Source organism: Pristiophorus japonicus, chromosome 14 (assembly GCF_044704955.1).
Source record: "Pristiophorus japonicus isolate sPriJap1 chromosome 14, sPriJap1.hap1, whole genome shotgun sequence".
Lineage (NCBI taxonomy): Eukaryota > Metazoa > Chordata > Chondrichthyes > Pristiophoridae > Pristiophorus > Pristiophorus japonicus.
The window spans coordinates 21,954,397-21,977,788 of NC_091990.1; the positions used below are offsets into that span (position 1 = coordinate 21,954,397).

The window sequence follows — 23,392 nt, forward strand, 5'->3', positions numbered from 1 at the left end:
CCTAGAAGGATACAGCACAGGATGGTGCCTGTGCTGGCTCTTTGGTCGAGCTATCCAATTAAATTGTAACTGTGTACGTGGCAAGGTGCCCCGCTCCAGCAAGGTCCAGCCAGTAAGATGTCATTAGTAAATGGGATTACTGTGCTGTACACATCGCCATCATTAAGAAAAAAAGACTTGGATTTATATAGCGCCTTTCACAACCACTTTACAGCCAATGAAGTACTTTTGGAGTGTAGTCACTGTTGTAATGTAGGAAATACAGCAGCCAATTTGCGCACAGCAAGCTCCCACAAACAATGTGATAATGAACTGAAGGGGATCCAGCATTGGACTTCAGGACACGGTTCCTTTGGGAACCCCCAACCCTCAAAGTGTTAGTGAGAATCATTCTTGCCAGAGAGTTAGAAGGTCGTGGGTTTAAGTCCCGCTCCAGAAATTGCAGCACAAAATCTAGGCCGACACTCCCAGTGCAGTGCTGAGGGAGTGCTGCACTGTTGGAGGTGCCAGCTTTCAGATGAGACGTTAAACCGAGGCCCCGTCTGCTCTCTCAGCTGGCTGTAAGAGATCCCACGGCACTATTTCGTAGAAGAGCAGGGGAGTTCTCCCAGGTGACCTGACCAATATTTATCCCTCTATCAACATCACTATATGATCATCTGGTCATTATTACATTGCTGTTTGGGGGACCTTGCTGTGAGCAAATTGGCTGCCGCATTTCCTACATTACAACAGTAACTACATTTCAAATAAGTACTTCAAAGGCTGTAAAACACTTTGGGACATCCTGTGGTCATGAAAGGCGCCTTATAATTGCAAGTTTTTCTCCCCCTTTCCCCCCTCACACTTGGCATCCCTGCTTGGTCCTCCTAAAGCAACACCCCCTGTCCGTGAGGAAATGCACGTTGCTGCTCGCTGGGGCAGCTGGCAGTGCCAAGGCCTGAGAGGGAAGCGTCTGGCTCTCAACTGTACCCACCTTCAGAACGGAGAGGTCCAAGTCACCAGGAAGGACGTTTTTGATGGGCTTCCCATCGTTGACGTCTGTGAGAAGATTCAAGGCCCGGCTGCACTCCTCCACTCGCTGACACACCTGAGAGCGGGGGCAAAACAAATCTATGTAACTTGCCCGGGAACAGACAACTAATTTTGATGCTGCACCATAATATTTTCTCAAGGGTGAGAGACTGGGAATTGTAGGGACTCAGAGATTTGGGTGACCACGTGCACAGATCACTAAAAGCTCGTACACTGGTGCCAAAAGTAATCAAGGCTTAATGGAATTTTGGCGTTTATTTCAAGGGGGCTGGAATACAAAGTTATGCTTCAGTTGTACAGATTCTTAGTCAGATTCCATTGGGAGTACTGCATTCAGTTTTGGACCCCGGACCTTATGAAGGAGATACAGTCCTTGGAAGGGAAGATATTTGCTTTGAAAAATATTAACATGGCTGGAGAATGAGGAGAGGCGCGATTAGACCGGGTGGCTCCTGTGGGGAAAGCATTAATGCAGACTTGCTCTGCATTTCACTGCACTGCTGCAGTACTGGGATCTGCCATCAGAGGTCAGGAGTGCTGCATTTCCCAAATATTCCAGTCTCCTTCGATCTGACATCTCAGACAATCGGAAACTAAGCTTTGGATCACTCATGTCTCACCTCGGGGAGAGGGCCAAGCTTCCAGCTTTCTTTCCTAGGTATAGGTACTTAATCAGAGAATTTACAGCACAGATAGACAGCACCAGAATGGCGGGGCTCAAAGGGTTAAATTACGAGGGCAGGTTGCATGAACTTGGTTTGTATTCCCTCGAGTTTAGAAGGTTGAGGGGTGATTTGATTGAGGTGTTTAATATGTTGAAAGGATCCAATAGGTTAGAGAGAGATTAACTATTTCCTCTGGTGGGGGTAATACAGATCAAGGGGAACAATCTTAAAATCATTAAGAATTTCTTCACACAAGGGGTAATGGAAATCTCAGACTGTCTGCTCCCAAAAAGATGTGGATGCTGGGGGTCAATTGGAGCTTTCAAGACCCAGACCAAAGGACGTTTATTAGGATAAGGGCATCAAGGGATATGGAGCAAAGGCGGGTAATTGAGGTGCCAATCAGCCATGATCTAACTGAATGACTGAACAGACTCGAGGGGCTGAATGGCCTCCTGTCCCCAAGATAAAATAAGCTTGTCAATTTTTCCCCCCAGAGATCACTGCCAGCTTCTCATAACTTCCAACATCATCTCTCTTCAGAAACACGTAAAATTATCTTTTGAACCCATTTGTACGATCAGCTTCGATGACCTTCCTCGGGTAACTTGTTCCTTTTTCTCCATTAACCTGTGTGAAAACATTCCAAATGACTGCACACTTCTTAATCCCCCCTTCCTAATCTTTAACACCCATGCCCTAGTTTTGGAAGGTGTCACAATTGGTTTTATAAACGCTTATAACTATTAAATAGGTGAAGAAAGGGGAAGTTACCAGATCTCCTTCGAAATTGCTCACAGTAACTCGAACCAAGAACATAATTAGAAGCAGCAGTAGGCCATTCGGTCGCTCGAGTCTGCTCCGCCATTTAACAGGATCATGGCTGATCTTCTACCTCAACTCCACTTTCCCGCCCGATCCCCATATCCCTTGATTCACTTAGTGTCCAAAATTCTATCGCTCCCGGTCTTGAATATACTCAACGACTGAGCATTCATAGGCCCCAGGGGTAGAGATTTCCAAAGATTCGCAACTCAGTAAAGAAGTTTCTTCATATCTCAGTCCTAAATGGCCAACCCCTTCAACAGACATCGTTACTCCTTATAAAGATTGTTTGGTATCCGTAATAAAATCTGACGTTTGCCTATTTTTTCTTTCCCTCTCTAATTTTTAATACATCAGCAATCTTGTGCCAGCTGTGGCTCAGTGGGTAGCACTCATTTCTGAGTCGAAGGGCGTGGGTTCAAGACTCACTTCAGATGCTGGAACATGAAAACCAGCTCACTCTGCACAAATATTTCCTACACTACAACAGCGACAACACTTTAAAAAAAATACTTAATTGGCTGTAAAGTGCTTTGCAATGTCCTGAGGTCATGAACGGCACTGTATAAATGCAAGTTTCTCTTTCTTTCAGACCACTGCCAATGAGGTAGAGGATACAGCGTGTTGAGCAGCAGGTAAACACAATGCTAAAGCTGAGGCACATATCCCGTTGAACTCCCAAAGTCTAATTTGCTGTTAAGTAAACACTGGCTGAGTTTTTACAGATGCCAATTGAGAGACTACAGATAATCTGGTTGTGAAAGTTTCTTCCGATGCTTAAAATTAACCCCCAAAGTCAGCTGGTAACTGGACCGGGAATCGTGCTCCAGTGTGGAAATATAACCAGGGAATCACAGAGCAAATTCCCCAACACATTGTGCCCCGTCCCACATCCCAAATCTGAAGCAGGAATGGTCACAGGAGCAAGTCTACTGGACCTTGGTTTTATTTCTTGGATTCTAAGAGCACCTGTTTATTGCGGAAGGAGAATTCTTCCTCGGCCGTCTCCAAACACCGATATGGGAGCCATTCCTCCTCCAGCCCAGGCGGGCAGGCCGAGGGTGACCTGGGTCCCTCGGAGCTTTCTTCCACTGGAGCCTCTCCCCCAATCGGCTGGTCTGCATCCTCAACTGGAGACTTGAAAAAATAGGTAGTGGAAGCCGATTCATCTCTGATTCAAAACACAACGAGAAGAGTGAAAGGACTTGGGAAATTATCTCAATAAACTCTTAAATAGAGAGTAAAAGTCCCTCTACACTGTCCCATCAAACACTCCCAGAGCAGATCTGACCTTTGATCTCACCCAACTAGTGTTGTTTCTCCAGTTACTATCCTGTGTGTTTTTATCATTTCAAATGCGCAAGATGTTCGTGTGCCTGATTTCTACGAACTATGAAAAAAACATCCAAGACCCAACCATTTAAGATACAGCAGCACTCCCTTCACTAACTGAGACAAGTCAAAGCCAGAAACCTCCTTCATGTTTTTGTCGAATCCTTCAGAGAGCTAGGGGATGACTTTTTAACATGTTACGTTAGGACAATGAAATGAATGTCAAGATTCAGGGCCAACAATGACCAGCACCATGTTCTTCTTACAAGGATTTGTCTTTTACAATGCTTCACTTTTCCTTTTGATAAATTTTGTGCTCGTCAAGCTGAGCAATGCCAATGTCCGTTTTAGGCACACAGTATCAGCATAAAATACTCAGTCAGGAACAGCACAGGTTAGATACAGAGTAAAGCTCCCTCTACACAGCCCCATCACACTCCCAGGGCAGGGACAGCATGGGGTTAGATATAAGTAAAGCTCCCTGTACACTGCCCCATCAAACTCTCCCAGGGCAGGTACAGCACGGGGTTAGATACAGAGTACAGCTCCCTGTACACTGCCCCATCAAACACTCCCAGGGCAGGTACAGCACGGGGTTAGATACAGAGTAAAGCTCCCTGTACACTGCCCCATCAAACACTCCCAGGGCAGGTACAGCACGGGGTTAGATACAGAGTACAGCTCCCTGTACACTGCCCCATCAAACACTCCCAGGGCAGGTACAGCACGGGGTTAAATACAGAGTAAAGCTCCCTGTACAGTGCCCCATCAAACACTCCCAGGGCAGGTACAGCACGGGGTTAGATACAGAGTACAGCTCCCTGTACACTGCCCCATCAAACACTCCCAGGGCAGGTACAGCACGGGGTTAGATACAGAGTAAAGCTTCCTGTACACTGCCCCATCAAACACTCCCAGGGCAGGTACAGCACGGGATTAGATACAGAGTACAGCTCCCTGTACACTGCCCCATCAAACACTCCCAGGGCAGGTACAGCACGGGGTTAGATACAGAGTACAGCTCCCTGTACACTGCCCCATCAAACACTCCCAGGGCAGGTACAGCACGGGGTTAGATACAGAGTAAAGCTCCCTGTACACTGCCCCATCAAACACTCCCAGGGCAGGTACAGCACGGGGTTAGATACAGAGTACAGCTCCCTGTACACTGCCCCATCAAACACTCCCAGGGCAGGTACAGCACGGGGTTAGATACAGAGTACAGCTCCCTCTACACGTGCGCCAGGTGGAGTCACAATGCATGGCCCACCGCTTGGACAATCCTTTGACAGCCCCTGTGGAATGGTGGCAGGGCAGCGGGCTCGTGTTGACGAACACTGCAAGTGTGCAGCGGGCTCCTCACAGACACTCACCTGTGCTCGACAGCAGCGACGAGAAATCCCTGGGAAGCCATCTCGATGCAGACAGCGGAGTACACGGTCCTGTGACAAGAACAAGATCAGCAGTGAGAGGCTGGAGCACCGCGACCCTCGACCCACATCCCAGCACATCCGTACTGGACGCCCTCTCCCTGTATGCGGGGTGGGGGGGCTCAAAAACAATAATAAAAACAGAAGTACCTTCCATCACACACACACCTGAGGAGTGAGCGGAGGATGCAACACCCTTGATTCAGGAAGTGAGCCCAACAGACCAAGAATTCCCCACCACAGGGAGTGGCTCAGGCAAACTGTATATCTGTGTCTAAGGGAAAGCTAGATAAACACGAGGGAGAAAGGAATACTGGGATATTACTTGCAGTGCTGTGCACAGTTCTGGTCTCCATATTATAAAAAAGGATAAAGAGGCACAAGAGAAGGTGCAAAGATTTACTTGAATGATACCAGAACGGAGGATATATTTATGTCAGGAAAGGCTGAACAAGCTGAGGCTATTTTTATCTATAAAAGAGGCTGAAGGGTGACCTAATGGAGGTCGTCAAGATTATGAAAGGCTTTTATGGGGGAACTGTAGAGGAGACTTGCAGACAAGCCAGAACTAAGGGCCATAAATATAAAAATAGTCACCAATAAATCAAATCAGGACTTCAGAAGCAAGTTCTTTACGCAGGGGGGAGTGGTTAGAATGTGGAACTCGCTAACACAGGGAGTAGTAGGGGAAGGGGGGGGGGGGTGGGGAAGGAGGTGCTTGGGGTGGGGGGTAGGGAGGGAGGAAGACGTGGGTGAGAGGGGGAAGAGCGTGCGGGCGGGGGGGGGGAAGCGCGAGAGAGGGGGAACCAGTCACGGGGAGACAGAGAGAGAGAAAGTCATGGAGAGGCAGAGAGAGAGAGAGAGAGAGAGAGAGAGAGAGAGAGAGAGAAAGTCATGGAGAGGCAGAGAGAGAGAGCGCGAGCGAGGGAGAGGGAGAGAGTCAGAGAGGGACAGGCCCTGGGCAGACCCGGGACACTCTGTCGTGGAACTTAACGCGGAGGGGCAGCGCGGGGAAACTGACAGAGGTTAAAGTTCAGATATGAAAACTATGTGTCGCCGGGATCGTCACTCTACCTGAAAGCCCCAAGGCCGTGAGAAAAGATAATCAGCGGGTACTTGCCCACCGCTTTGAATGGAGCGTTCCATCCAACCGGAACTTCATAATAACCTAAAGGATTAAAAAAAAAAGAAGGGTGCATGAACATTTTATGCTTGTTATTGAGATGTAGAAACCCATTGCTAAAGCTCATTTCTCTTCTACTTTTATAAAATGTACCATGGCCAGTGGGATGAATACTTGGGTCTATATTAAAGTTCCTTCTTAAAATCACAGACTCACAATGGATGATGTTTTGAGCCGAGTTGGCGATAATTTGTATGATTATAATGAGGCTTCGATGCCATGTTCAGTCAGCATACACGGCTGGCTCTGGGCATGCGGCCCAGAGTTCTTCCCCCTGTGACTCTGGGCAAGATCTACTGCTCTCTAGCCCTCCATTCGTGGCCTAACCAACTATTCTAATTTTCCAGACCATGCATTGTCTCTTTCTCGCCACCTCTTGCTGTCCAGTGAGATAAAGCTGCCCCACCTCAGCATCTGTGCTGCAACCTAAAAGGCTCCATCAGTACTGCAGGGTTGCAATTCGAATGAAACCAGCAATCCTGCAGCTTTTTTCCCCCTTCTCTTCCTGTGAGGTTAGCTGCCTCAGCTCATCCCACTGCTGAAACCTTCATCCATGCCCGTGTTACCTCCAAACTCAACTATTCCAACGCTCTCTCAACTTGCAGCCTCCATAAACTTAAGCTCATCCAGAACTCTGCTGCTCGTATCCTAACTCGCACCAAGTCCTGTTCACCCACCGCCCATGCTCGCTGACCTACATTGGCTCCCGGGCCAGCAACGCTTCGATTTTAAAATTCTCATCCTTGTGTTCAAATCCCTCCATGCCCTCACCCCTCCTTATCTCCAACCTCCTCCAGCCGTACAACTCTCGAGATCTCTGCGCTCTTCCGATTCTGACCTCTTATGTATCCCCAATTTTCATCACTCCACCATCGGCGGTCGTGCCTTCAGCTGCCTAGGCCCCAAGCTCTGAAACCACCTCCTTAAACCTCTCCGCCTCTCTACCCTTCTCTCCTCCTTTAAAACACTCCTTAAAATCTACCTCTTTGACCAAGCTTTTTGGTCACCTGTCCCAATATATTATGTGGCTCGGTGTTAAATTCTGTTTGATAACACTCCCGAGAAACGTTTTGGGACGTTTTATTATGTTAACAGCGCTATACAAAAACCCAGGGCCAATAAGAGAAAGGGGGAAAAACAAAACAGGAAAATTCCTCTCTAACCCCCCCCCCCTCAGGCAATTAAAACCATTCCAGATCACATGGGCTATTAAACCTGTAATATATTTTTTATAATACAGACCCAAGTCCCATTATTCCACAGTGTAGCACTCTAAAAGACCTCAGGCCGTCTCAACGGGCTTCACAGTCAATGAAGTATTTTTGAACTGCTGTAATGCAGGAAACGCAGCAGACAAACAGCAATGAGATAAACGATCAGATAATCTGTGTTTAGTGATGTCGGTTGCAGGATAAATATCGGCCCAGTTACCCAAGAGAACTTCTCTGCTCTTCTTCGAAAAGTGCCGTGGGATCCTTTTTGTCCACCCGAGGGGCCAGACATGGCCTCGGTTTGGTATCTCATCCGAAAGACGGCACCTCCAACAGTGCAGCACTCCCTCAGTACTCACGCTGGGAGTGTCAGCCTGGATTTTGCATTCAAGTCTCCGGAGTGGGACTCGAACCCACGACCTTCTGACTCAGGCAAGAGCGCTACCCACTGAGCCACAGCTGAGACCTTAAATGGGGCAATCTCAGCACAGCGCGGACATGTTTGGATCCAAGCCTATTTCTAGACATGGTCACTGGACCAATCAGACATGCATATTAACTGATGACTGTTGCACCCTGAAGCAGCTCCGATTGGTCCAACAGCCACTTATAGAACATGCCGAGAGTGCCTCATAATGACCTTCTCTGGCTACGCACAGCAGCATTGGTGGCTCTCATTCTTAGACAATCTGACCTCCTTGCGTCCCCCGTTCCCCCCCGCCCCCCCCCCCCCAACACGCCCCCTCTCCCTGGCGGGCACATCTCCCAGTTCGGGAACCTCTGCTCCACTGGGTTGTGTAGCCCAGCTATGCTGTTGGTTCTCACTCACCGAAGGCAAAGCTGAGTAGAGGGGCGCACCACTTCTTGCTCCTCTTCAGGTAGTCCGCAAGTCCGCTGCAGTACTCGTATCGGGGAATCCACAGCGGTTGCTTCAAATCCTGATCAGCCTCACAGGGATAATATAACCGAAAGAAACTTCCCTGAAACAAGCATCATTGAGAGAGTTGATTGTAAGGTGAGTAAAAGACAGAAAGAAAGACCTTGCATTTATACAACGCCTTTCACGACTTCAGGAAGTCCTAAAAAACTTCCCAGCAAATTGAACACTTTTGAAGTTTAGTAGTTATTATAATTTAGGAAATGTGGCAGACAATTTGTGCACAGCAAGGTCCCACAAACAGCAACGTTAGAATGACCAGATAATCTGTTTTTCGTGTTATTGCTTGGCTAAATATTGGCCAGGACACCAGGGAGAACTCCCCTGCTCTTCTTTGAAATAGAGCCATGTGATTTTATGAAAGAAAGAAAGCATTGCATTCATATAGCGCCTTTCATGACCACTGGACATCTCAAAAGTGCTTTACAGCTAATTAAGTACTTTTTTTTGGAGTGTGGTCACTGTTGTAATGTAGGAAACGCGGCAGTCAATTTGCGTACAGCAAGCTACCAGAAACAGCAATGTGATAATCTGGTTTTTGTTATGTTAATTGAGGGATAAATATTGGCCCAGGATACCAGGGTTAACTCCCCTGCTCTTCTTAGAAATAGTGTCATGGGATCTTGTTACGTCAACTTGAGAGAGCAGACGGGGCCTCAGTTGAACATTTCATCCGAAAGCTGGCACCTTCGACAGTGCAGCACTCATTAGGACCGCTTATGATGATGATGACTCCCTCTGCACTGCACTGCAGCATCCGCCTAGATTTTTGTTGTGCTCAATTCCCTGGAGTGGGACTTGAACCCACAATCTGGTGACTCAGAGGCAAGAGTGCTACCAACTGAGCCACAGCAGACGTCCACCTGAGAGGGCAGATGGTTTACTATCACTTCAAATTAGGCCAAGAAGATGGAGCCAGAGGAACTTCCCTATCTCTGACAGCCTTACATCGGGTCTTGTATTGGTTAAAGATCGGACCTTTGATCTTACCCAACTAGTGTTGTTTCTCCAGTTACTATCCTGTGTGCTTTTATCATTTCAAATGTACAAGATGTTCGTGTGCCTGATTTCTGCTAACTATGAAAAAAAAACATCCAAGACCCAGCCATTTAAGATACAGCAGCACTCCTTTCAGAAGCGGAGACAAATCAAAGCCAGAAACCACCTCCATGTTTTTCACAAATGTTTCTGTCAAAACCTTCAGAGAGCTAGGGGATGACTTTTTACGTTACGTTAGGACGATGAAATGAATGTCAAGATTCAGGGCCAACAATGACCAGCACCATGTTCTTCTTACAAGGATTTGTCTTTTACAATGCTTCACTTTTCCTTTTGATAAATTTTGTGCTCGTCAAGCTGAGCAATGCCAATGTCCATTTTAGGCACACAGTATCAGCATAAAATACTCAGTCAGGAACAGCACAGGTTAGATACAGAGTAAAGCTTCCTCTACACAGCTCCATCACACTCCCAGGGCAGGGACAGCATGGGGTTAGATACAAGTAAAGCTCCCTCTACACTGCCCCATCAAACTCTCCCAGGGCAGGTACAGCACGGGGTTAGATACAGAGTACAGCTCCCTGTACACTGCCCCATCAAACACTCCCAGGGCAGGTACAGCACGGGTTAAATGAAGAGTAAAACTCCCTCTACACTGCCCCATCAAACACTCACAGGGCAGGTACAGCACGGGTTAGATACTGGAAGGAGCAGAGTTTGAGGTCTGAGGCCTGAGTCGAAGATCATATGACACAGCCGGGGAATGAAATTGTGGAACTGGTCTAGCAAGTCATCACGTTTGTGTTAGTCAACTCTACCCACAGGTATTGCAAGAGCAAAGCCTAACTGCTACACAGCCCACAAAACCCTTGCAGCCTTGTGCGTGCCTGTCGACAAACAGCATGTTTCACTTCCCTCATCAAGTTTCTGCTCCAGCCCCAAGGTTTTGACTCATCCATTCGATTCGATTGATTCCCAGTACATCAACCACTGGGCCACTATTCACACGTGAATCCAAGCAACGGCTCTCAGATTATACAACTCGAGGGCATTCAACCTGCTCCTCTCGCTCCTGCACTCGTGTTGTGTCATTCCCAGCAGGAGCCAGAGTGATCGGAAGCCCTGACTAATTTCTGTCCCCCAACCTAGGGCACTGAGACTAACTTTGTGTCTCTCTAGAATCATAGAATTTTACAGCACAGAGACCATTCAGCCTATCGAGCCTGTCCCATCATGCTATCTACTTAGTCCCATTTCTCTTTACAATTATGAAGTACTTTGTGATCTTGTGTTGTACTCTTCAACCTTACATAGAAACATAGAAAATAGGTGCAGGAGCAGGCCATTCAGCCCTTCTAGCCTGCACCGCCATTCAATGAGTTCATGGCTGAACATGAAACTTCAGTACCCCCTTCCTGCTATAGAAACTAAACTTAGTTACTCATGTTTTTTTTTACAAACAGCTTTAACAACATTTTCTTCCACTTTTGAAGATTTGTGAATATGAGCCCTTTGGTCTCTCTTGGTTCCTCTACTTCTTTTGAAGTTTTCCCATTTAATGTATATAACCTCTCCTTATTTCTATTGCCCAAAATGTATCGCTTCATATTTCTCCCATTCGAATGCAGCCAGCTGAGATCAGGCAATCAAGCATGGGCAGGAATGGGAGCAGAGACTTGCTCGGTTTGTATGGTTCGGTACAAAAATGGGCAATGCATTTTGCGACGGAACTCAGTGATTTAATTTACATAGAGCGCACCGACTCACCAGCCAGCACAAAATGGACTGTTCAGCATAACTGGCCATGACAGCGAGCTCACAAACCTCAGAGTCACAGGTTACAATTCCAAGGTCTCAGCCCCACCGCCTTGCTCCAAAGGATGACTGTTGCTTAGTTGTTGCAGAAAAATATATCCCACAATCACCTCCGTTCTTCAGAGTGGCTGATCCCAAAACACATTCTTAACACTTGCAAGCTCACAGTTTACCAGGGAATCAATATGATTTGGGACATGCAGCATGTCCGTAATATTATCCCATTTGGGGATGGTGGGAATGGGGGGTGTGTGGTGGGGAGATCAACTTTTAAATTATGTTTACTGCAGATTCGTTCCTTGGGGCATTTTAAGTAAATCAGTCTCACAGGTCACAGTACAAGAAACAACGACAGGGAAAAGCTATCCAGCCCATCAAAGCCCATCCCTCTAGTCCCCTAACTCTCCCCCATCGAAGTCCATCGGTCTAGTAATCAACACACCCATCAAAGTCTATCCCTCTAAAAACAACTTACATTTCTCTAACGCCTTTAATGCAATAAAACATTACTAGGTACTTCACAGGAATGATTAACAAAGTTTGAAACCAAGCTACATAAGGAGATATTAGAACAGGGGACTCAAAGTTTGGACAAAGAGAAAGAAGGAGAGTGGTAACGGAGGAGAGAGAGGTAAAGAGAGGGAGAGGTTTAGAGAGGGAATTCCAGAGTTTAGCACCTAGGCAGCTGAAGGCACACCAATGGTGAAGCAAAGGAAATCGGGGATGCACAAGCAGCCAGAATTGGAGGAGCGCAGAGATCTTGGAGGGTTGGAGGAGGTTAGAGAGATAGGGAGGGGCGAGGCCAAGGGGGGATTCGAACAAAAGGATGGGAATTTTTAAATGAAGCCAGTCAGTCTAGGAGCCTTCAAAACTATCAAACTCCTCACCTCCATCAATCTTCCCCTCTTCTGATTAGCTACAGGTTTTTAAAAACACAATCTTATTATCAACTACCATCAAATCTTGACTTATTTCATCTTTAGTGTTGTTTTCACTTGGTTTGTGTCCTGTGATTTGGACATTGTCTTTTCACCTGCTGTCTCAATAAATAGTAAAGAAAAAACACCTCCCCAGTAACAATGTGATTGCAACTGTTGGGTTGAGCTACTCTTCTGGGAATCTGATTGGTCGAAACATGGTCTGAACAACCCAATCTGAATGATCAATTGGAACCACATCACACCTCGATTATTCCAGTGATTTGATTGGTCTGTGAGAATCGTAGAACAGTGCTGTCACGGAGCCAAGGCCGAGTCAGAAGGTCGTGGGTTGAAGCCCCACTCCAGAGACTTGAGCGCATGATATAGGCTGACACTTCCAGTGCAGTACTGACAGAGTGCTGCATTGTCAGAGGTGCCGTCTTTTGGATGAGACGTTGTTTGTGGAACCTTGTAGTGTGCAAATTGGCTGCCGCGTTTCCCCACAGTGACATCATTTCAAAAAGTATGTCATTGGCTGTAAGCGCTTTGGGGCATCCTGAGGTTGTGAAAGGCACTCAAGAAATGAAAGTCCTTTCTTTCTAACTATTTGCAGTAGGGATGTCACTGACAAGGGGGGGGGGGGGGGAGGAGAGAGCAGGGAGAGAGCACAAACCACACTTCATTCTGTCACATGGACCAGATCCCAAAAATACTGACTTTAATTGTAAATCACCCGAGAGACTGACTTTGCTACACATATTTCAACCAGAGATTCAATGGGCTTCAAATGTTGGAATGGAACAGATTAGACCAAGATCTAAAGGATCCAGATGTGCAATTAAACAGGAGTTGGTGAAAGTGTTAAGAAATTGCACATTTCCTTTAGTCTTGCATTAAGCTGCATTAAAAAATCTACCCACCTTCCTTTTCACGGTCACATTAATCAAATTGTATGTCAATAGAATTCGTGAACATCAAACACCATTCCCCACCTTTACAGGCACAGGCCAAGAAAAACCAGATGCTGCAGCAACAGATTAGCCATGATCTCAATGAATGGCGGAACAGGATTGAGGGGCTGAATGGTCTACACCCATTCCTATCTTCTTTCTACGAGCGTTGAGATTAAACAGACCACCCAGATCATTCCATCGAGGCCCCGATCTGACTACATCGCACCTGTACTCTACCTGAATCACATATCGCTCTTACCCACCCAGATACAGCAACTGTCTTGAAAAACCATTTTGCTGGCACAGATTATGTGGTTTTTCAGTTTAGTGTTTATAAGGTAGGAAGCAGAATTGGGTTAGTGGTTCCACCAATAACACAAAACTGCATCCCTTTTTGCTCCTTGAAAGGAAGGCATAAGGAAACGAGTGGGAGTGCACTGGCTGGGGTGGTTTGAGCCCTACAGACCATCTGTCTGTGCTGAGTTAGCCGGGCACTGATGGTGGTGCTGAAATGGGCCTCAGCACCACCCGCATGTGCGGGTGCCAAAAGAAGAAAAGACTTGCCACGGTTCCTACCACAGTCGAATAGCTCAGCGTCAGGGGTCACGGGTGAAGAAGGGTCACATTGGGCGAGGATCAGAAGGCTGTCTCATCTGTAGGACCTTGTTCCAAGTGCCAACGGCTTCACGGGAGTGGGGGGGGGGGGGGGGGGGGGAAATTGGTTGGAGACAATATTTTTTTCCCCCAATTGGACTGGGTTTTTAATCTGGTTTTTGCCTCTCCCAGGAGATCACATGGCTCGGGTTGGGGTGGAGTGTAGAATGTTTCAGTGTAAGGGATGTTGCAGTTGTGTGGGGTTGGGCAGGGTGCTCTTTACCTTTCCGCCATTGTTCATAGGTTTATATGTAACCTTCAGGGCTGCTGACCGAGGGCAGTGTGGCTCTTTGTCGGCCAGCGTGGATGGGCCGAAATGGCCTCCTTCTGCTCTGTAAATTTCTATGTTTCTATGAAAGGGTCCTGCTCAGCCATACCTCCATTTTATTATGTTTCCATCCCATCGGGTGATCGAGGCCTTGGATCATGCCGCTAGCAGTCCATTAGTCGGGGCTGGATGGATGCAGAGTCCATTATTCGCCTGTGGATTTTCACTCAAAGAGGAAGAATTCCAACAGCCCCATCAGGAACCGATCTCACACGTGGGCAGAGGATGAGAACTTTGCATCTCTCCACATCCATGCATCATGGCAGAGTGCTGCTACACAGGGCATGGCTCTCACTGGGTACCTGGCCCTGGTCACCCAATACAGAAACTACAAGCGATTTCACACAGCGCGACAAACCCCAACAGGCACCAATGACCAGAAACTCAAATGGACCAGTCACAAATGCCGTGGCTACTAGAGCAGATCAGAGGCTGGGTTTCTGTGGTGAGTGACTCACCTCCCGACTCCACAAAGCCTTTCCACTACCTGCAAGGCACATGTCAGGAGTGTGATGAAATACTCTCCACTAACCTGGGAGGGTGCAGCTCCAACAACACTCAAGAAACTCAACAACATCCAGGATAAAGCAACCCCATCCACTACCTTAAACAGCAACTCCCTCCACCATCTATTAAGGTGTACTGAGCTACTCACCAAGGCTTCTTCGACAGCACCTCCTAAACCCATCACCTCCACCAACATGAACGACAAGGGCAGCAGGTGCATTGGAACACCATCAGTTCCAAGTTCCCCTCCAAGTTCCACACCATCCTGACTTGGAAATATATTGCCATTCTTTCAACATCGCTGGGTCAAAATCCTGGAAACCTCTCCCCAACAGCTCTGTGGGAATACCTCCACCACACATACTGCAGCGGTTCAAGAAGGTGGCTCACCACCACCTTCTCAAGGACAACTAGCGACGGACACATCCGAAGAATGAATGAAAAATTATTCTCATTAATTTCTACACCTGTGCTGCCAGAGTAGCACAACAGAAAGCCTCAAGGGCAGTGAAAGCACCAGCTTCTCGACCGATAACTCATTTACTATACAACAGAAGTACAATTCCCACAATTATTTATTAATTTTAAACCCCCGCTCAAACTCCACCGTACCTGCCTCGTGTGATCAGCCATGATGTCCATGCAGCCCACTTTATGGGGTCCTTTCGCAGAAGGCAGTCCTAGCGATTGCCCGCTCCCCATGATCCAGCAGCGTTGGATCCACTCCCTGGAACGCACTGAACAACAAAAAAAGTTATTGTTTCCCCTCGTTGATCAAGTGTTGTAAATAACTACGATAGAGAGATTGAACAATTCCAGACACGGTACTGCCAAGTTTTTTCCTATTGTGTGACACTATCGCAGCATGTAATTTTTTCCCTGTCCACCTACAAAAGGTTTTGAAAGCCCTTGTGAACCAGTCATAAGGACATAAATAGTAGCTCCTCAAACCTGTTCCACCATTCAATAAGATCATGGTTGATCTTCTACCTCAACTCCACTTTTCAGTATTATCCGTTGATTCCCTTAATATCCAAAAATCTATCAATCCCTTACTTGAATATACTCAATGACTGAGCATCCACAGTCCTCTGGGATAGAGAATTCCAAAGATTCACAACTCTCCGAGTGAAGAAATTTCTCCTCATCTCAATCCCTTATTCTGAGACTGATCCCCTGGTTCTAGACTGCCCAGCCAGGGGAAACATCCATCCTGTCAAGCTAGTAAAAATGTTGTATGTTTCAATGAGATCACCTCTCATTCTTCTAAACTCTAGAGAATATAGGCCTAGTCTACTTGATCTCTCCTCATAGGACAACCCCCACATCGCAGGAATGTCCTAGGGGGAGTGTTTGCTAGTTCTGTTGGGGAGGAGTTAAACTAATATGGCAGGGGGATGGGAACCATTGCAGGGAGACAGAGGGAAACAAAATGGAGACAAAAGCAAGAGACAGAAAGGAGGAGATGAGTAAAAGTGGAGGGCAGAGAAACCCAAGGCAAAAAACAAAAAGGGCCACTGTACAGCAAAATTCTAAAGGGTCAAAGTGTATTAAAAAGGCAAGCCTGAAAGCTCGATGCGAGGAGTATTCGGAACCCAGGAGAGGGCTCTGAGCTAGTTAGAGTGGGTGAGAGCTCAGGTGAACAGGACCCCAAGAAAGAATGCAAAAGGCAGGAGGCAACAGAGCAGAGTAGCACTGGGGTAAGTGTAAACCACAAGATGATAGGAAGGAACAATATGTATGAATATAAAGGGGCTGCAGGAGGGGTCAAAACTAAAAATCATGGTTTAAAAACTAGTTTTAAAACACTCTACCTAAACGCACGCAGCATTCAAAATAAAGTAAATGAGTTGACAGCACAAATCATTACAAATGGGTATGATTTGGTGGCCATTACAGAAACATGGTTGCAGGGTGGCCAAGACTGGGAATTAAACATACAGGGGTATCTGACAATTCGGAAAGATAGACAAGAAGGGAAAGGAGGTGGGGTAGCTCTGTTAATAAAGGATGATATCAGGGCAGTTGTGAGAAACGATATTGGCTCTAATGAACAAAATGTTGAATCATTGTGGGTGGAGATTAGAGATAGGGGAAAAAGTCACTGGTGGGCGTAGTTTTTAGGCCCCCAAATAATAACTTCACGGTGGGGCGGGCAATAATCAAGGGAATAATGGAGGCATGTGAAAATGGAACGACAGTAATCATGGGGGATTTTAACCTACATATCGATTGGTCAAATCAAATCGCACGGGGTAGCCTTGAGGAGGAATTCATAGAATGCATACGGGGTTGTTTCTTAGAACAGTATGTTACAGAACCTACAAGGGAGCAAGCTATCTTAGATCTGGTCCTGTGTAATGAGACAGGAATAATAAATGATCTCCTAGTAAAAGCTCCTCTCGGAATGAGTGATCACAGTTTGGTTGAATTTGTAATACAGATTGAGGGTGAGGAAGTAGTGTCTCAAACGAGCGTACTATGCTTAAACAAAGGGGACTACAGTGGGATGAGGGCAGAGTTGGCTAAAGTAGACTGGAACACAGACTAAATGGTGGCACAATTGAGGAACAGTGGAGGACTTTTAAAGGAGCTCTTTCATAGTGCTCAACAAAAATATATTCCAGTGAAAAAGAAGGACGGTAAGAGAAGGGATAACCAGCCGTGGATAACCAAGGAAATAAAGGAGAGTATCAAATTGAAAACCAATGCGTATAAAGTGGCCAAGGTTAGTGCGAAACTAGAAGATTGGGAACATTTTAAACGACAGCAAAGAATGACTAAGAAAGCGATAAAGAAAGGAAAGATAGATTACAAAAGTAAAATTGCGCAAAACATAAAAACAGATAGTAAAAGCTTTTACCGATATATAAAACGGAAGAGAGTGACTAAAGTAAATGTTGGTCCCTTAGAAGATGAGAAGGGGGATTTAATAGTGGGAAATGTGGAAATGGCTGAGACCTTAAACAATTATTTTGCTTCGGTCTTCACAGTGGAAGACACAAAAACCATGCCAAAAATTGCTGGTCACGGGAATGTGGGAAGGGAGGACCTTGAGACAATCACTATCACTAGGGGGGTAGTGCTAGACAGGCTAATGAGACTCAAGGTAGACAAGTCCCCTGGTCCGGATGAAATGCATCCCAGGGTATTAAAAGAGATGGTGGAAGTTATAGCAGATGCATTCGTTATAATCTACCAAAATTCTCTGGACTCGGGGGAGGTACCATCGGATTGGAAAGCAGCTAATGTAACGCCTCTGTTTAAAAAAGGGGGCAGACAAAAGGCAGGTAACTATAGGCCGGTTAGTTTAACATCTGTAGTGGGGAAAATGCTTGAAGCTATCATTAAGGAAGAAATAGCTGGACATCTAGATAGGAATAGTGCAATCAAACTGAAGCAACATGGATTCATGAAGGGGAAATCATGTTTAACTAATTTACTGGAATTCTTTGAGGATATAACGAGCATGGTGGATAGAGATTTTCAAAAGGCATTCGATAAGGTGCCACACAAAAGGTTACTGCAGAAGATAAAGGTACGCGGAGTCAGAGGAAATGTATTAGCATGGATCGAGAATTGGCTGGCTAACAAAGAAGAGAGTCGGGATAAATGGGTCCTTTTCGGGTTGGAAATCGGTGATTAGTGGTATACCACAGGGATCGGTGCTGGGACCACAACTGTTTACAATATACATAGATGACCTGGAAGAGGAGACGGAGTGTAGTGAAACAAAATTTGCAGATGACAAAGATTAGTGGGAAAGCGGGTTGTGTAGAGGACAGAGAGAGGCGGCAAAGAGATTTAGATAGGTTTGGCAGATGGAATACAATGTCGGAAAATGTGAGGTCATCCACCTTGGAAAAAAAACAGTAAAAGGGAATATTATTTGAATGGGGAGAAATTACAACATGCTGCGGTGCAGAGGGACCTGGGGGTCCTTGTGCATGAAACTCTTTGGAGTTTATCTGCAAAACAAAAAACATTAAACTGTGCCACCCGACCTGGGTGACACACCAGACATTTACAAGGCCCTTTTTTCCTTTTTTTGTGTTTTTCTTTTTTTTTTTGGGCACTAAAATCACAATTTTCCCAGTGCCCCCTATAAAAGGGAAGGGGACACTAAAAGCACCGGCAATTAAAACAAATTAAACTTTAAAACGTAAAATCAAATTAAAATTTGGTTGCCGGGCGTGATGATGCACTCCAGTCCCTCCGGTGCCCACCTCTCACGGAAGGCCGCGAGCGTACCGGTGGACACCGCGTGCTCATCTCCAAGGACACCCTGGACCGGATGCAAGAGCGGAAGAGAGGCAGGCAGTCAGGTTGAACGACCCCCTCGACCGCCCGCTGCCTGGACCGGCTGATGGCACCCTTGGCCGTGCCCAGGAGCAGTCCTACGAGGAGGCCTTCGGACCTACCCGCTCCCCTCCGCACAGGGTGCCCAAAGATCAGGAGAGTGGGACTGAAGTGCAGCCAGAATTTCAGGAGCAGCCCCTTCAAATAATAAAACAGGGGCTGCAACCTCGTGCATTCCATAAAAACATGGAACACGGACTCTTCCAGACCGCAGAAATTGCAGGCGGCCTGGGAGTCCGTGAACCGGCTTAAAAATTTGTTGCACGGCACTGCTCCGTGCACCACCCTCCAGGCCAAGTCCCCGATGAATAGTGGGAGGACCCCTGCGTAGAGTGCCCTCCATCGGGGACCCCCGCCTCCTCCGGACGGCAAGATGGTATCCTTGTGCATGAATCCCAAAAAAAGTTAGTTTGCAGGTGCAGCAGGTAATCAGGAAGGCGAATGGAATGTTGGCCTTCATTGCGAGAGGGATGGAGTACAAAAGCAGGGAGGTCCTGCTGCAACTGTACAGGGTATTGGTGAGGCCGCATCTGGAGTACTGCGTGCAGTTTTGGTCACCTCACTTAAGGAAGGATATACTAGCTTTGGAGGAGGTACAGAGACGATTCACTAGGCTGATTCCGGAGATGAGGGGGGTTACCTTATGATGATAGATTGAGTAGACTGGGTCTTTACTCGTTGGGAGTTCAGAAGGATGAGGGGTGATCTTATAGAAACATGTAAAATAATGAAAGGGATAGACAAGATAGAGGCAGAGAGGTTGTTTCCACTGGTCGGGGAGACTAGAACTAGGGGGCACAGCTTCAAAATATGGGGGAGCCGATTTAAAACCGAGTTGAGAAGGAATTTCTTCTCCCAGAGGGTTGTGAATCTGTGGAATTCTCTGCCCAAGGAAGCAGTTGAGGCTAGCTCATTGAATGTATTCAAATCACAGATAGATAGATTTTTAACCAATAAGGGAATTAAGGGTTATGGGGAGCGGGCGGGTAAGTGGAGCTGAGTCCACGGCCAGATCAGCCATGATCTTGTTGAATGGCGGAGCAGGCTCAAGGGGCTAGATGGCCTACTCCTGTTCCTAATTCTTATGTTCTTATCAATTGGTGAACCTTCATTGCACTCCCTCTCTGGCAAGCATATCCTGGAGGCAGATTCAATTGTGGCTTTCAAAAGGGAATTGGATAAGTACCTAAAGGAAACAAATGTGCAGGGCTACGGGGAAAGGGTGTGGGGGGTGGGACTAGCTGAAGTGCTCTGATAGAGAGCCAGCACAGGCTCAACGGGCCAAATGGCCTCCTTCTGTGCTGTAACCATTCTATGATTGTAGCCTTCCTTTGGTAAGAAGACCAAAACTGTGCAAAGACATCTTTACTCTTATACTCAAATACAAACCCAGTCCCTACACTCTGCTAAGTTTTTCTTTGAATATTTATCCACTTCCCTCATTGAAAACTTTTCCGGATTCTGCTCCCACCCACCATGGTTTCTGGTATGGCATTTAACATCCCAACAACCCAGAGTTAATAAAAATATTTATCTTAAAAAGGAACTAACTTGCATTTCTATAGCGCCTTTCACGACCTCAGGATGACCTAAAACCCTTTATAGACATTTAAATACTTTTTTGGAGTGTAGTCACTCATAAAGGAAACGCCACCGCCAAATTGCACAAAGCAAGCTCCCACAAACAGCAATGTGATAAAGACCAGATAATCTGTTTTTAGTGATGTTGGTAGAGAGATAAATATTGGCCCAGGACACTGGGGAGAAAATCCTTCCTCTTCTTCAAAATAGTGCCTTAGGATCTTATGTGCACCTGAGGGGGCAAACAGGGTCTTGGTTTAACATCCAACCGATAAGCGGCAGCCCTCCCTCAGCGTTGCACTGGGAGTATCAGCCTAGATTATGGGCTCAAATCACTGGAGTGGAACTTGAACCCACAACCTTCTGACTCAGAGACGACAGTGCTACCAATTCCTCCCTTCAGTCTCCAGGCGTTCTTGTGATCCCTGTGCTGAGGATATTTACTGTACCAAACCCAGAAACCCAACTCATGGCAGTGCTCAATTATTTGCTCCTTTATTTTGGAGAATCTGCTCCAATTGGCTTAACGTCACATGGAGCTATAGTGTGTGGAACTGCCACTCAGTACAGCAGGAAAAGCATTGAAGAAAATCCCAACAGGTGGATTACTGACGTACCAGTAAATGGACAGAGAGCAGACAGTGTTCAGCGAGTTCTCAGCACGTTGCAAGAATGTTTCACTCAGTTGGCTGCAGTTGATGTTCTAACCACGACAGTACCCAATGAAACAGCGGCATGCAGGGACCCAGTCCTGATACTGAAAAATATAATTTTTTTAATACAATACAAATATATTTGATTTTCATAGCTAGGGGATTTGAACATAGGAGCAGGAAGGTCTTACTGCAGTTGTACAGGGCCTTAGTGAGGCCTCACCTGGAATATTGTGTACAGTTTTGGTCTCCTAATCTGAGGAAGGACATTCTTGCTATTGAGGGAGTGCAGCGAAGGTTTACCAAACTGATTCCAGGGATGGCTGGACTGTCATATGAGGAGAGACTGGAACAACTGGGCCTTTATTCATTGGCGTTTAGAACGATGAGAGGGGATCTCATAGAAACGTATAAGATTCTGATGAGACTGGACAGGTTAGATCCGGGAAGAATGTTCCCGATGTTGGGGAAATCCAGAACCAGGGGACATAGTCTTAGGATAAGGGGTAGGCCATTTAGGACTGAGATGAGGAGAAACTTCTTCACTCAGAGAGTTGATAACCTGTGGAATTCCCTGCCGCAGAGAGTTTTTGATGCCAGTTCATTGGATATATTAAAGAGGGAGTTAGATATGGCCCTTACAGCTAAAGGGATCAAGGGGTATGAAGAGAAAGCAGGAAAGGGGTACTAAGGGAATGATCAGCCATGATCTTATTGAATGGCGGTGCAGGCTCGAAGGGCCTACTCCTGCACCTATTTTCTATGTTTCTAAAAAAAGCCAATACAGGTATTAACAATAAGGAGATGAGTGTGGGCAAAAGCAGCTTCTCACACGTTCATTTTCTTTTTAAAAGAGGCACCGTCATCACAATAGCACAACGTAACATTCTCATGACGCAAAGAGATGTTTTCGAGACAAACATCATCAGTGTTTTGAAACAACAGCCACGAAGAAAACATTTATCCAATACTTATTAGAACTGTTTACCTGTGTGGCCAGTAAAGCGACAACAAAGGTTGGCCTGAATGGCCTGTCTCTATGTTGCAGCTTCTCTGTATATCTCCATACAGATTGCACTCTCTTTCAGGGGCATCAGTACAAAACACACTCGGTAAAACAAATTTGTTTTTTGACTTGGACACAAAGACCCATTGCATAATACTTGCTACAATGAGCAACATATAAATACGGCAATGATGCATTTAAACACAATGTATAGCCCTGTATCGAACATTCCCCTCCACTCTTCCGAGTTTGGACTATGAGTGCTCGCTCTCCTTCCCCTTTTCTCATCAACACACCCCACCCACCAAATCTCTCTTCTCCCCTCTCCACCCTACCTTCCCCATCTCCCCTCTCTTCCCCCTTCCTCGGTAGCAGTCTCCACCGGTTCTGTCGAAGGGCCATCGAGCTGAAACGTTAACGCTGTTTTTCTCTTCTGACCTGCTGAGTATTTCCAGCATTTTCATTTTTTATTTCACTTATTGTTTGCTTGCAAACAACCATGAAACCTTTGGCCAAACATGTCCTTGCTGAAGTCACTGCCCCTTTAAAAACAAGCGGCATTGTGGTCAAATATGTGAAACATATTTAAACAACATTTAGCTTGTTAAAGTTTCCCCAAACTCCATGAAACTTCAGCCAACTTTTTCCAAAACTATATTCTTGGAAGTTGTTGCAAGGAAATCTCCTCCTGCCCAGGGGGTGGGGTGGTGTCCTGCTGCCCTCCGCTTACCTGCAGCCTACCTGTCGCTGCAGCGCTTCCTCGCTCGGAGCTGAACCCGCCCTGCCCGCGCGGGGCACGCCGGGAGTTGTAGGTTTTCCAACCGCCCGCCTCGCTCTGGCCACGGTGTGCGGGGGACTACAACCCCCACAGTGCACCGCGCCCGCCCCGGCCGCTGAAATGAGCCGTAACAGCGCCCTCTTTCGGCACAGTGCGGGAACTGCCTGCTTCCCAAATGTGATTCTTTTTTGCAATTTAAAGTTAACTTTTTTCAATGGAAA

General features: G+C 46.5%; 1 protein-coding gene across 3 annotated transcripts in view; it reads right to left on the reverse strand.

The window, feature by feature from the left end:
• LOC139279774 (platelet-activating factor acetylhydrolase 2, cytoplasmic-like) overlaps positions 1 to 23,174 on the reverse strand; it is a 34,200-nt gene extending 11,026 nt beyond the window's left edge. The window contains exons 1-8 of one of the 3 annotated variants that reach the window (XM_070898981.1): positions 23,124 to 23,174; positions 21,352 to 21,491; positions 15,407 to 15,531; positions 8,511 to 8,661; positions 6,362 to 6,455; positions 5,231 to 5,299; positions 3,495 to 3,696; positions 977 to 1,090 (exon numbers count right to left, since the gene is read on the reverse strand). In XM_070898981.1, coding sequence (XP_070755082.1) covers positions 977 to 1,090; positions 3,495 to 3,696; positions 5,231 to 5,299; positions 6,362 to 6,455; positions 8,511 to 8,661; positions 15,407 to 15,496 — 720 coding nt within the window. In that variant the 5' untranslated portion in view covers positions 15,497 to 15,531; positions 21,352 to 21,491; positions 23,124 to 23,174. Of the gene's footprint in view, positions 1 to 976; positions 1,091 to 3,494; positions 3,697 to 5,230; positions 5,300 to 6,361; positions 6,456 to 8,510; positions 8,662 to 15,406; positions 15,532 to 21,351; positions 21,492 to 22,375; positions 22,443 to 23,123 lie in introns of those variants that run through there. The other 2 variants (XM_070898983.1, XM_070898982.1) reach the window with 2 other exon arrangements.
• Between the last annotated feature and the right edge of the window lie 218 nt (positions 23,175 to 23,392).